General features: G+C 49.1%; 4 protein-coding genes across 5 annotated transcripts; 2 read left to right on the top strand and 2 right to left on the bottom strand.

Annotated features, from left to right (window-relative positions):
- Positions 1-186: 186 nt before the first annotated feature.
- FOXG_01579 (ATPase) lies at positions 187-5,183 on the top strand. The gene is made up of 3 exons (XM_018378462.1): positions 187-961; positions 1,085-2,724; positions 2,775-5,183. The coding sequence occupies exons 1-3, from the start codon at positions 560-562 to the stop codon at positions 5,083-5,085; spliced, it is 4,353 nt and encodes a 1,450-aa protein (XP_018234391.1). The 5' UTR covers positions 187-559; the 3' UTR covers positions 5,086-5,183.
- A 211-nt stretch (positions 5,184-5,394) lies between these two features.
- On the bottom strand, positions 5,395-7,595 carry FOXG_01578 (tRNA pseudouridine55 synthase). The gene is made up of 2 exons (XM_018378461.1): positions 7,193-7,595; positions 5,395-7,116 (listed from the first exon to the last, which is right to left on the bottom strand). The coding sequence occupies exons 1-2, from the start codon at positions 7,251-7,253 to the stop codon at positions 5,678-5,680; spliced, it is 1,500 nt and encodes a 499-aa protein (XP_018234390.1). The 5' UTR covers positions 7,254-7,595; the 3' UTR covers positions 5,395-5,677.
- Positions 7,596-8,071: 476 nt separating this feature from the next.
- Positions 8,072-11,197, top strand: FOXG_01577 (uncharacterized protein). 2 transcript variants are annotated; one of them, XM_018378460.1, is made up of 5 exons: positions 8,072-8,612; positions 8,668-8,948; positions 9,012-9,167; positions 9,222-10,471; positions 10,758-11,197. In XM_018378460.1, the coding sequence occupies exons 1-5, from the start codon at positions 8,354-8,356 to the stop codon at positions 10,867-10,869; spliced, it is 2,058 nt and encodes a 685-aa protein (XP_018234389.1). In that variant the 5' UTR covers positions 8,072-8,353; the 3' UTR covers positions 10,870-11,197. The 2 variants fall into 2 exon arrangements, with proteins under 2 accessions (XP_018234389.1, XP_018234388.1); XM_018378459.1 differs by having other exon boundaries at positions 8,074-8,612; positions 9,222-11,176.
- FOXG_01576 (uncharacterized protein) lies at positions 11,108-14,201 on the bottom strand. Its single transcript, XM_018378458.1, has 4 exons — positions 13,911-14,201; positions 13,349-13,824; positions 12,219-13,299; positions 11,108-12,168 (listed from the first exon to the last, which is right to left on the bottom strand). The coding sequence occupies exons 1-4, from the start codon at positions 13,960-13,962 to the stop codon at positions 11,384-11,386; spliced, it is 2,394 nt and encodes a 797-aa protein (XP_018234387.1). The 5' UTR covers positions 13,963-14,201; the 3' UTR covers positions 11,108-11,383.
- Between the last annotated feature and the right edge of the window lie 506 nt (positions 14,202-14,707).

Here is a 14,707-nt window from a genome sequence, read left to right as displayed (position 1 = left end):
AATCTGTTGAGAGTCGGTTCAAAAGGTCTCTAGTAAAGGGATGATTTTACAGTGCTTTGTAATCCATTGGGTCCTTTGTTTGCTCTCTTCATCGACCATACAGCCGATGCAGCCACACCCAACCCACTCACACCCCCCTGTAGACGGAATCTACTTGCTACTGTCATTTTGACGAGATTCTATTACTTTTCTAATTCGCCTTTATTTCCTTTCCCTTCGTCTTAAATTCCCATCTATCTCTTGTGTCTTTTCTCATTTCATCACGCCAAGATCGACCTGTGGGCCGTCCATCGATCGTTTTTGTTTCTTGGCAACCCATTGCGAGGTTGTATTGCGATCTCAGAGACGAAAGTCTATTGTTTCCGGCTCAATTCCGTCGCCTTTCACTCCTCATAGTGTCATTGGTCTCACGACGGCCTTGTACAAAGTTGATATTGCTTGTGAGACTGTCTCTGGGTATCATTCGATATAGGATTTAGTGGCTAGCCTTAGAGCTATTCCACAACCCATATCTGTTATCCAACATTCACAGGATATACGAGATTGATACAACGCAAATATGCCTGATCCTGTGGACAAGGAGCTTCAGCCCTCTGATACCCAAGCAGCTTCTCTCTCTCCAACAAATTTCGAAAAGTCCAGCGACTCAGATGAGGACAAGATAAGGGAGCTTGGAGAAAAGGACGCCGAAAGAAGCGAGAAAATTGATGAAATCAGTGAGAAAGATGAATCAAGGATTGCAGATCTTGAGGAAATCAAGACTGGCGCGACTGAAGCTTCAGCAATTACACCGACAACATCAGTAACTCAAGCTCAACAGAAGAAGCCATGGCATAAGAAATTGAATCCTCTCCGCTGGGGCTCGCCACCTCCAGTTCCTGAAAAGCCAGTGCAGAGCAGGGAACATGATGCTGGCTTCCTCAGCAAGTTAACATTCCAATGGATGGGGCCGTTGATGCATGTGAGTTTTAGCACTTTCTCAAATTCTATCTCACTGGTTATATTGCAGATCTGCAAGCCACCAATTTCTGATATGCGGCGCGGCCCGTCTTCAACGCTTTTGCTGACTCGATGATATCAATAGGCTGGCTACCGAAGACCCCTGGAAGAGAATGACATCTGGACTGTCAATCCGGACAGAGCCGTGGAGCCACTGACTCTGCAAATGAAAGCATCGTTCCAGAAACGGGTTGAAAGAGGTGACAAGCACCCCCTATTCTGGGCTATGCACGAGACTTTTAAGGGTGAGTTTTGGACGGGAGGCGCATGTGCCCTCTACACCAGCATCATTCAAGTCATAAGTCCATTCACCCTTCGATACCTAATTCAATTCGCTGCCGATGCCTATGTAGCGAACAAGACTGGTGGGCCTCCGCCCCATCTTGGTAAGGGTATTGGGCTGGCCTTTGGCATCACACTGATGCAAATCACCCAGAGTCTGGGAACGAACCACTACATCTACCGAGGCATGACAGTTGGCGGTCAGAGCAGAGGAGTTTTGATTGGACTTATCTACGAAAAGTCGCTGGTCATTTCAGGCCGCGCCAAAGCTGAGGGTGCTTTGCAGAGCAACGCACCTGGTGCAAAAGACGATGCTGAAGATAAGAAGAAGGCCAAGAAAGCCAAAAAGGCGAAGCCGGATGCGTCAGATGGTACAGGCTGGGGAAACGGTCGTATCACTGCTCTGCAGAGTGTTGACACGTATCGTGTCGATCAGGCATCTGCTCTCTTCCATATGGTATGGACGTCTCCTATTTTATGTCTCCTCACCTTAGCACTCCTGCTCGTCAATATCACCTACAGCGCCCTGGCTGGTTACGGCTTGCTTGTTATTGGAATGCCGTTCTTGACGAAGGCTATTCGAAGTTTGTTTCACCGGCGACGAGCGATCAATCAAATTACCGATCAACGTGTGTCTCTTACCCAGGAAATCTTGCAGTCAGTCCGCTTTGTCAAGTTTTTTGGATGGGAGAAGGCTTTCCTCGAACGTCTCGGTGATTTCAGAAATAAAGAAATCCACGCCATTCAGATCTTGCTTGCTATTCGAAACGCACTCAATGCCGTTAGCATGTCACTCCCCATCTTCGCCTCCATGCTGTCCTTCATCTGCTACTCCCTCACGCATAGCGGTCTTACGGCTGCCGAGGTCTTCTCCTCACTGGCTTTGTTCAACGGTCTCAGAATTCCTCTGAATTTGTTGCCGATGGTTTTGGGTCAGGTAATTGATGCGTGGGGCTCTGTTCAGCGAATTCAAGAGTTTCTGCTTCAGGAAGAGATGGTCGAAGATATGACAATTGACACCACAGGTGATGATGCGATTCGACTGGAAGGCGCCTCTTTTACTTGGGAAAAGTCCCACAAGGAAGAGTCTGAGAAGAGCGAGAAGGACAAGAAGCACAGCCAGGTCCAAACTCCTCAACACGAACCTTCAGGTGATGACACAAGCACTTTGGTTGAGGAGCGAGAGCCTTTCAAGCTTCAAGATCTCAGCTTTGGTGTAAAGAGGAACGAGCTTGTTGCTGTCATCGGATCAGTCGGTAGTGGCAAGAGTTCTCTACTGTCTGCACTTGCTGGCGACATGAGGAAGACAGATGGCCAAGTTACCTTCGGCGCATCCAGAGCCTTCTGTCCTCAATATGCTTGGATTCAGAACACCACTCTCAAGAACAACATCATATTTGGTAAAGATATGGACAAGAATTGGTACAAAGAAGTCATTCAAGCGTAAGTTCCCTCCGTTGTCTCGCTTCAATTATCGCTAACATACTTTCTAGCTGCGCGCTCCAGGCAGATCTCGATATGCTTCCCAATGGCGATATGACGGAAATCGGTGAGCGTGGTATTACCATCTCTGGAGGTCAGAAGCAGCGTCTCAATATCGCCCGAGCCATCTACTTCGACGCCGATATCGTTCTTATGGACGACCCCCTCAGCGCTGTTGACGCTCATGTTGGCCGTCATATCTTCGATAATGCCATTCTTGGCCTCCTCAAAGATAAGTGTCGCATCCTAGCCACCCACCAGCTCTGGGTACTCAGCCGCTGTGATCGCATTATTTGGATGGAGAACGGCAAGATCCAAGCCGTCGATACGTTCGAGAACCTTATGAAGGACCATAAAGGGTTCCAGTCTCTTATGGAGACAACTGCTGTTGAGGAAAAGCGAGAAGAAGCCAAGAAACCCGACGATGGCGAGCAACCCACGGCGGACGAGAAAAAGAAGAAAAAGAAGAAGGGGGCTGCCTTGATGACCCAAGAAGAAAAGGCCAGTTCGAGTGTCTCGTGGTCTGTCTACGCTGCCTACGTCAGGGCATCTGGTTCCATTTTGAACGCTCCGTTGGTGCTATTCCTCCTTATTGTCTCCCAGGGAGCCAATATCGTGACAAGCCTTTGGTTGTCATATTGGACTTCAAACAAGTTCAACCTCTCCACGGGTGTCTACATCGCGATCTACGCAGCACTTGGCGTTGTGCAGGCTCTCCTCATGTTCGCCTTCTCTGTGGTCTTGTCCATTTTGGGGACGAAATCGAGTAAAGTCATGCTTAGAATCGCTGTAACTCGCGTCCTTCGCGCACCTATGTCCTTCTTTGATACGACACCACTTGGACGCATCACGAACCGCTTTTCACGGGACGTTGATGTTATGGACAACAATCTTTCGGACGCACTTCGCATGTTTCTGTTGACCATGGGTATGATCACATCTGTGTTCATCCTCATCATTGCGTTCTACTACTATTTTGTGATCGCCTTGGTCCCTCTGTACATTGCATTCGTCACAGCAGCGATGTACTACCGTGCTTCGGCACGAGAGGTCAAGCGTTTCGAATCCGTCCTCAGATCGCACGTCTTTGCTAAGTTTGGCGAGGGCCTCACAGGTGTCGCGTCGATTCGAGCCTACGGGCTGCAGGATCGCTTCGTTAATGAACTACGTGAATCTATCGACAACATGAACGGCGCTTACTACATTACCTTCGCTAATCAGCGATGGCTCTCAATGCGAATCGATCTTATCGGTGTACTTCTTGTTTTTGTGACAGCCATCCTTGTTGTTACGTCCCGTTTCTCAATCAATCCTTCCACTGGTGGCCTTGTTCTGAGTTACATCCTCTCGATTGTTGGCATGATGCAATTTTCTGTCCGTCAACTTGCTGAAGTCGAGAATGCTATGAATGCCGTGGAGAGACTTTACTACTATGGTACTGAACTTGAAGAGGAGGCTCCTTCACATACCGTCGAAGTTCGGAAAACGTGGCCCGAGAAGGGTGAGATTGTCTTCGATAATGTCGAGATGCGATATCGTGCTGGTCTCCCACTTGTCCTTTCAGGATTGACGATGCATGTCAAGGGCGGCGAGCGCATTGGTATCGTTGGGCGTACTGGTGCTGGAAAGAGTTCTATCATGAGCACTTTGTTCCGTCTGGTTGAGATCTCTGGTGGCAAGATCACCATCGATGGCCTCGATATTTCCACCCTTGGACTTCACGATCTCCGATCCCGACTCGCGATTATCCCACAGGATCCCACTCTCTTCCGAGGGACTGTCCGCAGCAACCTCGATCCTTTCCATGAACATACTGATCTCGCACTCTGGTCTGCTCTCCGCCAAGCAGATCTTGTTCCTGCCAACGCTGCGTCGCCCGAAGAAGCACGCCGTACAAACGATCCCTCACGTATACATCTAGACACCCCTGTCGAGGAAGATGGCCTCAACTTCTCGCTCGGCCAAAGACAGCTCATGGCACTCGCGCGAGCTCTTGTCCGAGGCGCCCAGATCATCGTTTGCGATGAAGCCACTTCCTCGGTGGATATGGAGACAGACGATAAGATCCAGGCTACCATGGCAGTTGGTTTCCGCGGCAAAACGCTTCTGTGCATCGCTCATCGACTGCGAACCATCATTGGCTACGATCGTATCTGTGTCATGGATGCAGGGCGTATCGCTGAGCTGGATACACCGATGGAACTGTGGAAAAGAGGCGGTATCTTTCGCAGCATGTGTGATCGCAGTGGTATCAGGGTCGAGGATATACATGGTGCAAAAGAAGAGATGGGTGTGGTGACAGGAGAGAGCAGTCAACATTGAGATGCTGATAGCACATGACCATGAAAATGGTGTTCAAGCATATAGATTTAATACAGTCAATCATATACGAAAAGTCCAATGACCCCGAAAGATGCGGCAGCTCAGTTTATAAATCAGAGTCCAGTTATTTCCATATGCTGTGGATTTGTATGTATTATGTGCTTAATTTCCAAACTCGTAATTACTCTGCTTAGACTCATAGAATGTAGGTAAGCTCCGTGTGTCCTAAGTGAGATACTGTAAGGCGTGTCGGAGCTTTGACACCTAATTGCACATAGGAACATTTAGGATAACATGCAAAGCACTTGATGGGCCTGCCCAGATCGTCTGAAAGTCGGGAGATGAGGACACTGTTGGAACCCGGGCGATCCTTGACAAAACGGTGCACTTAAGACTGCTCTTGATACATATAAAAGTATATATTCTTCGTAGCTCGCAAAACGCGGAACGCCTGGCATAACATATGACGCTTTAGAAATCTTCTAGTCTAGCCACTCTTTTATAGGCTTTGCCATTTAACTCAGAAACACCATCTCGTGACGTCAGCTGGCCTGGCTATTTGTACTTCTTGCAACGAGCAACATCCCACAGCTCAGTCCTCAATGCCGTTCCATGACTTCTCATCCTCAGACCGATTTGCAGTTTCGGACTTTGGCGTCTCTGACTTGGGTTCCTTCACAGGCTTGGAGTCCTCCTGGGACTCAAGAGCTATCGCCTTTCGAGGCGGCGATTCTGTCTCGTTTGGAGAATTCGATCGTCTTCGCTTTTCTCCCTTGTTGTGGCTTTGTTGCTTGTCTTGTTTCCATTTAGGTGAGCCATTGCCCTTCGCCTCGTTTTTCTTCTTATTCGACTTGTTACCAGCGGGGGGTTGTGGCTTGTTCTTGCTCCAACTCTCGAGCATACGAGCGACTTGAGGCCCCCAAACCTCTTCACCCTTGGCCAGATCCTCATATTCGAGACAGTTGTCGTTCCCGACTTCGAAATCGCTCTGGCGTGTTCGAGCGAGCTCTGCCATAAGGGCAGCTGAATCCAGCTTGGCCCCTAGATCATGGCAGAAGCTCCTGACGTAGAATCCAGATGTTACAGTTAACCGCACCTTCACGGCGGGAGGCCCTTGGTCACTCCACGGGGGGGGTGTGCTTGTATCGGGCGACTCGGGAACCAGGTTCGACCCCTTATTAGAGTATGTCGGTTGTGGTAGCTGTCCAAGAGCGCCAGACATCATGGGAGGCTCTTTGGACTTCCGTGATCGCTTCGATGGTGCATCCTTGATAAGCGCATCCTGGCGCTCCTCAAAGCTGCGCTTGAACGATTCGTGCGCCGCTATCGCTTTATCGTCCTGTTGCTTCTCCTCTGGGCTCAACTTCTTGTTGGTCTCCTGTTGCTTCTTAACCCTCCAGACCTGCTCCGCCAGGTTGCGCTCTGCAGCCTCAGCTTCCTCGGTTGGCCATCGGTGATTGTGCTTCCCAGGCTCGTACCATTCCACCAGCTCGATATCCTTAACCTCGACTTCTCGACCCTCGATCTGTCGTGGGATGGGCTTGCCTTCACGTGCATACTCATACAGAGGTTTCCCGTTCATCTTCAACGCAGAGTATAGGGGCGGGATCTGCATCTGACGGCCCCTGAACGTTTCGAGTTCCTTCTCGACTTTTTCACGAGTGATATGCTCATATGGCCGCTTGGTCAGAATGCGACCTACTCGATCGTAGGTATCGGTCGCGGCGCCAAATACAACAATGGTCTCGTACGTCTTAGTGCATTCCAGAAACTGGGGAAGAGACTTGGTGGCGGATCCAATGCCCAAGATGAGAACACCCGTAGCAAGAGGATCTAAAGTTCCTCCATGGCCAATCTTGACCTGCGAAGCTTTCTTGATGAGCTTGCGACGGGCGAACTCTTTGCCGGATTCGCTAATGCGCTTTGCGACCTCGGAATCGATCAATGGTTTGAAGAAGCTAGAGGGATTGAATGCTTGCTGGCATTCGCGAATGACTTGCGCTGAGCTTTGGCCGCAAGGCTTGTTGATGGCTAAAAGCGATCATGTTAATACCATGATAAAGAGAGAGCAAAGTTCGCAACGAAACAGAGTCAGCAATTCACCTACCAAAGACGCCTTCTCGGACCTTGTCCGCTGCCATCTTCAAAGTCTTTCGGGGAAGTCGCATAAGCTCTCCAAAGGACTGGATATGGCCAAGAGAAGAGGAGAAAAGGGAGAAATGGAAAGTGTTGAACTTTAGACCGTGGTGGAGCTTGTTAAGAAGATCCAGCGCCCGCCACCAAACGCACCACTCACTTACTTTGACCTCAGAGCTCGATTCATTGTCTCCGGCGCAGAAAAAAAAAGTCTTATCGGCAGCATTCCCCACTAAAAAATTACTTGGAACAATTAAAGTAGTCTAGGCTACAATAAGTCATGTTAAATATACGAACAATAGAAACAGGAGAAGCTTGGAGAATGCTTTAAGCACAATTGTACAAGCGATTTGTAAGTTCGGGGAGCGCTTAAGATTTAATTGCCTTAAATCCAAAATAATCGTTTGGAAGTTCCAGGCTCACCGATTACTTGTAATACAAAACGGGAATACACACACTGCTCGAGTAATTATTTCAGCTCTAGAACCTGACGAGCCATTATCGGCAATCCTTGATTGGAGCGAAGGCACTTTAGGAAACGCGTTCTAGTGGGGCACCCAAGAACACCTCTACCTTGCCCCAAGGAGCAAGAAAACATGGAGGCTCAAGTCAGGGTGTCAAAAATAACAAGCCAAACGGCATAGGGAGGTCATGCTAAGTGTCCTGAGTCTTTTTGTCTTTTTGGAAAGAGGTTCTAAGCTTTCTTACCTCCCGTCCCTAGCTCACGCAGGTCCTCTGGAAAACAAATGCCCCTGTAACTTTAGTGGGCTATCAGTGGTCTGCCCCGCCATCTTGCCATTTGAAGCGCGACCGCGTTTCTGTAGGCCTGGTGGAAAGTGCCCGACTGAATGCTAAGTTAGCTCTCAACATCCACTGCACATTCACTGTATTCGCAATCTTTCTGCACCACTTTCACATCACCAACACCTCCCATTATTGCCACGAACAAATCACTTCTCGCTACTCCATCAACCGGCGCTTTCAACGCAGGTTGATTTTTATCAACATCTCTGCTCCCTGCCTACCGAGGCCAACTTCATTTTGTCAACGTTTCGTGCGCTCTCAAATCAACAACCAGCCAACGTCTAACGCCCATTTCGATGAGCGCTCTCGAGGTCTGAATATTGCAAACATGGTCGGGCGCCCCCGCCGGGCGTCTACTTCTAGTGTCGATACGGAAGATGAGAGTCAAAGATCATGGAAGCAGGAGAAATCGGTGCTGCGGTTTGACCCCGGTGGTGTAGACCCAGATACGACCTTCGAGATCAAAGATGCCGTCGTTCTCAACAAAGATGGTCACACTCTTGAAAACGCCCTCGATGTCGCTACTCGCGGTCCCTATATCATCCGCGGATTGCTCCATATTGAGGAGCAGTCGCAGAGAGCGCGCCGTTGGTTCTTCCACACCATGATTATGATGTAATGAGATCTAACCGTACATCACAGTTATAATGAAAGTCCGTTCTTTGACACCTTTCGAAGTCAGAAAATGCGGCCAGTTCTCTATCGGAGAATCTGACAGCGGTTCTCCAGTCATATGGATGCTGGGCACTTGTGGATGGTTCGAATTAAACCCTGCGCCAGCATACCTCCCCATATACAGAAAGATGCAGGAGGCTATACGGCTCTACTATAGATTGATGGCAATTTACAGGGATAAGAAACCCAAGAAGGCGAAGAAAAGCAAAAAAGATGCGTTGAAGGAACTCTACCAGGTATTCCATGAGGTACGTATCACGGTCCCTGGTATAGCTGCTTAGCTATGCAACGATCCTGACTCTTTATCCAAGTATGCTGCCAGTATCGGAGATGGTTCAACGCTCGAGGAAGTGATTGCAAGATGTGATGATCATGCTTCATTTCTGATTGCTCAATGCATCCAGGACCAGAGCGAGGTCGAGTGGTTCGTGACCCCTTTCTACAAATGGTTGATAAATAGACATCAAGTGAGTACAAGATCGTTTTTCGTCCGGGCAACTGAATCTAATCAATCTTTTCAGGATCTCTACAACAAAGAACTTGAGAGAATGAACAACCCTCCGCAGCCCCAGAGATCCCCATCTGTTGAGGCCAGCAACCCCCTTGTCTCACAGATATTGACCTCCCGAACTCGCAATGGTTCTTCGGCCCCGTCGACAGCTCGCGACGCAACCCCAGATATCATTGAGCCTGAGGACAGTCCTCCCCGACGACGATACTCAAGATCGCGGTCCGCTACTCACAGGCCCGAAAATAGTGTCGTTGACTTGTTCAGCTCTACCCAAATTTCGAGAGATGGATCAACAAGGCCAGTCAGCGTTCATTCCTCAGCTAGTATACCAAGTGTCCGTATGAGCCAAGCACCTATTTCGGTGGACGCCAAGGACGATGCTTTCCGGAGCGTTCTTGATGCCCTTGAGTGGATTCGCGTAGAGATCAGCAACTCCAAGGGCGGTCGTCTAAACATCTCAGCTGTGGCTAACAAATTCTGGTCAAACTTCAGGTTCCCCACCTACAAAGGCGATATAAAGCCATCGTATAGGGTGCCTATCCAGGAAGTTCTCCATTACAATGTGCACGCTCTCTTACAGGTTCTTGACGAGGATAAGTATGATGGCGAATTCTATTCCTGGCTACAAGAGCTCGCCGAAATGCCATTCAACCCTGTCGCCATTAAACCATCAGAATTTCCGTTCTACGTTATACGACGTAAACCATCTAGCAATAACAACCCAAGCAAACCAGCACCCCCTTCGCAAGCTGGAGCCGCCTCAAGGAACCTTGATGAAGGGTTTTCAACTCCTCCCCGCTCTTCACCTGCAGGTAAGAGCCTTATGCGGCCAGGTCGTCCATCTGGTATCAAGTCCAGTCTTCGTCTGGCAACCACTTCTAAAAAGCGGCCTCACTCTGAAGTTGATAGTGATTCTGAGGATGAGGGGTCAGAGCTGAAGCGATCTCACTACTTTTCTGGCGAGGAAGAGACTATGGGTAACACCAGTCACATGAGTCTGTCCGAGGATGAAGATGCTCAAGAAACATCTGAAGGACCAGTCAAGATTTTTCTAAGGGCAGACAACATCCCTACAACCGTTCCACGTGGCCCTGGCGAGACATGGGTCTGTGAAGAAGAGGATTGTGGATATGTGGTTCGTGGCGGTGATATTCAAAACTGCCGAAACCGTATCAGACGCCATTTTAACGAGCACGAACAGCAAATGGATCGTGTGAACCTCGCCAGGACCGAAGCCACTCGCGGTCATTTGCCTGTAAAGTATGCTTATTTCCCGCCTTTTCTGATTCTCGTTGAGTTACACCCCCCTTGCATTACCCAGCAATGGCAAAGCCCCCCCGTAGACCAAGTTGCTACGGCAGCCTCAACTCCAACACTTGCGAACAGCCCTGTTGCACCCTCTCTTCAGCCACGAACACCAGAGTCGTCTCCAACCAAGACTCCTGCTCTTGCGACGAGGCGCGGTTTTAGGTCCATTGTAGATGGATTCCGAAGGCGCGCCCATCCCGTGTCGGATAACATCGATAAACTGACATTTTGATAATAGTCACCTAATGGACAAGCTCAAAAAGCTGGGTGAGAAGTCCCAGTCCGCCGAACAGCTTATGGTCAACGAAATCGTGTTACCCCAGCGCATCAAACGAAACCTGCTTATTTAATGATATAAGACGACACTTCACGGCTCTCGGGCTAGATTATACTTTCTGCATCAGCCCTGTATTTTGTTTCAAAGGAGATACCCCCAGCAATGGCTCAGCGTCGGCTAGGACGAGACCAGTATTCAATGGTCATGTAAGCATTGCAATATCTTGGGAATGGTGCAAGCCACAAAGCTCAACCACCTCTTGCGGATATTTCTGCATGAGTGAGCTTAGAATGCACAATATTGTAAACCAACTCAAGTCATGAATTATGTATTAATGCTACCAATCCACTTATACATGTGTATGAGATACCAGGTCACCCAACAACGATCATCAAATCCGTGATAGATAGCCTAACAGTGCTGTGTCGTAAGAACAACATATCCTTTGAAATTATGTAAATTACCTGAATTCCGTACCCTATAGTTTCAGAAATGACACTCCGAGTAAGCTCCATTTTAGCTCCTGTTCGTTTCTACTGTACACGCATATCTACCGCTCCACGTTCGAAACTTTGCAGTTCGGTCGTCTAATTTTCTACTCCATCCGTAGCCATCTTGTCTTTGCCCAAATTCTTGCTCACCTCGAGAACAAATGCCTCCTCGATGGCACCCATCCTCTTAAAGACACGCAACCATCGTTGTCCCCATCGTCGGATCATGGCTTCGCGATCGCTTGATCCGTCACCTCCCTCCATCAGCTCATCCTTGCTTCCACCAGCCCAGCTAACGAGAGCATCATTCATGGCACGGAAAAGATCCCGAGTCGATTTTATCTCCTTGATGCGTGTCTCCTCGTCGGTTTCGGGTGCAGCGACAACATCACGGCTGCGACGCGTGACTTTGAAAATCGTATTAAAAACAAGCTCAAAGATGTGAGGTTCAGTGAGACTATCACCGCCATCAGTGCCGTTTGCTGGCGTGCTTGCCACAAGAGCCCAGTCTACCACGGTAAAGGGGGTCAAGATGGAGTAGTTGAGAAGTTTCTCGATGATTGAGAGAGCAACACCAGGGTGTGCGTGCCAGTAACTCATGACGGCAGAGATAATTTGGGCGCGCGCCGCCTCGGAAGAATTACCGGCTTCAAGTAATCGACCTTTGGTCCGGTCGATACAGGCAAGGACGTGGCTTAACGACTTGGAACCAACCCAGCAAACGGCGGTCATAAAGACATCTGTGCTAGCAACTATAGGGTCCAATGATTGTTCTGAAGCTTGGGTTTGAATGCTCTCGAAAAGAGGCTGGAACTCCTCATCTGGTGCTTTCCGTCTCAGGAGACTGGCGATTTCCTGGCCCTCTTTAGAGAACGGTGTTTCTGAAGCATTTGTCAGTAAGCTGCGCTGGGCAATAGAACTTGATACATACCAGAATTCTGAAACTTGAAGTCGGGAACATCTTTCTCTTTCTCAGGGCCTACCAAGGGTAGATAGGGTTCAGGGAGGGTCTTCTGAATTCTCTGGGCAAAACTCAGTCTCACCTCCTTATCCAGGGCACCCTTCAAGAACCACTTGCTGGGATGGGCATCCGGCAGTTGCGCATCATCAACCCATTCGGCCCACTTCCAGGTGAAGCCAAAGTTACTGAGATGGTGGGAAAACCAATCCATGAACCGATAGCTCAGCTCCAGGTCCATCTGAGGGCTGTTCCGGTAGAGATATCTTATAGCCCTACCAAGACTAGGGGCAATAGCGGCTGGTGCCAACTTGCAGGCCTCAGTGAGGACTGAATGGTAGTACACAAGCTTTCGCTCGGGTGTGGGCAGTTGGAACAACTGCGAGAACACTGTATCGACAGCAACATCCTCTGGCTTCCATGTATTTTTCCCATCGGGAAAGTTCTTCAATTCATCAAAAGGAGTGGCACGCTTAACAAAAGTGCCGTCGGCGAAATAGCAATCCAGGTCCATCAAATAGCGAGCCGTCACATTACGGTTGAAGTCCAAGATGTTGATCGTGTCAAGAAGGCCATCGCGAATAAGGGATGCAGCGATGTCAGTCACAGCTGGGACAGAAGGGACCTCCTGTTGAGAGTAGACTGAAAAGTAGATCTCTGGAAACAGAGGTCGAGGCCCTGCAATGACAGCCGCGGGGATGGCGATCGCGGGAAGCGCGTGTTTGGGCGCATTCGAGAGTTTGTCTTGAGCCTCGATATCTTCCAGTGGCATCTCCCAAGGTCGTGGCAAGCATGATAGTTCCCAGTTCTTGGCTGCTTCAGACTGGAGCTGCTGTTGGAGCAGCATACAAACACTAAGTGACGTGCCAGGACTCTCTTCTTTGCCCTCGGGGTGATAAGGATCAACAAGTGCTTGGAGGGCATGAGGCTCGGAAGCAATAATGTCTGTCTTCTCCATCAACTCCGCGGCCTTTTGCTGAAATTGTCCAGGGGCGGACACCATGATGTAAGGGATGGTGAGGAGAATTATCTTGACAATTTCGGTACCAATAGTCTGCCATAAGTCAGTAAACAGATTCAGGTTGCCACATCGCTAAACTCACGTCGTCCGAACTGGCCGTTTGGAGGTCCGCAGCTCGACTGAAAAGCTCCTCTAGGATGGGAAAGAGGCCATCCCCTTCCATCAAAGACTGCAGACAGGCCAGAAACTTAAGCAGCAACTTTACATCACGCCACTCGCCCTGAGCGATCTTGTCTGCTGTGATTTGCCCAATGCGAGCGAGGATCTCGTCAACGAACTCGGGCTTCAGGGTATTGATGATGTGAACAACAGCGGCAACGAAGGGCGTCTTGAGAGGCTGCTCGAGCAGAATTTGCGTCACCAAGTCGAGAAATGTCTTGCGAAGATTTTCGTCATCATGATTTTCGGCCACCATATGTGCAATGGATTGAACTTCTTCAGCCCATCGGCGCAAAGGAGAGTCTGCGATGCTGAGAAGCTGCCGTCGGACGCGCACAGGAAGAGGTGCCGAGTCAACTCGTCTTCTCTGGTTTCGGCGATCGTAATGGTCGTCATCGTCTACGTAACAATATATTAGCAGGTGAATTGAAGGGAACGCGACAGCTTCGCGTAGCTTGCTTCGATTTAAGCTCAGTGCAACACACCTCGATATCTTCGCTTGCGGTAGCCGCCTGGTCGTCTATCGTAGTCGGCCATGATGCGCTTCTCGTATTTGAAACCGTAGCTGCTTGTCGAATCTTAATGGTGGCTCGTACTGATGATAAGTAAAAGTTTGTGAGGTCGAATGCGAGGCTGCGTCACTGCTAAAAGTTTGGGGGGAGGACATCCACTAAGGGACGGAATTAAGTAGAGTGATATTGGCTCGAATACCTAGCTGCCCTGAGGTGCATGAACTAGCGTGGGATTGGAGCATTACGGTACGAAGCCAAAAGTATCGCGAGGCTAACACGCTAACACCTGAGCTTAGTGTGAATGCCTGAGGCAGGTATATGCAACCGCTGACTTCAGTCTGCTTGCGTTCCTAGGTTTCTCCCAACATAGCAGTCATATTACTATGTATTATTCAGAATCATCAAATAACGGATTAAACGAGACCCTTTGGCGGTATTGCGAGGCTACAAAGCATGCGGCCAATTTACAGGCTATCACATGATTTCGAGCTTGACATAATATAGCAGACTCAAGACTCAACTTTTAATTCTCGATATTGGTAATCACTCAAGCAAAATGATCTTCGAAGAGTACTACGTAGAAACCAGAAAAACGTGCATTTTGTCAACTTGCGCGTTTGAAGTCTATACATAAAAGCTTATGCTTTCCAGAGACGTCAAACCCTGAGCTCCCCACGTGCTTCAATGCGTCACGTCATTCATTCTTCTGCCTTTTATTTGTGATTCATAAGCAGTCCCTTATTCTTTATATCGTCTTGGACCATTGGTGG

The sequence above is a fragment of the Fusarium oxysporum genome, chromosome 5, assembly GCF_000149955.1.
Source record: "Fusarium oxysporum f. sp. lycopersici 4287 chromosome 5, whole genome shotgun sequence".
Lineage (NCBI taxonomy): Eukaryota > Fungi > Ascomycota > Sordariomycetes > Hypocreales > Nectriaceae > Fusarium > Fusarium oxysporum.
This window is presented reverse-complemented; position numbering and strand designations above follow the sequence as displayed.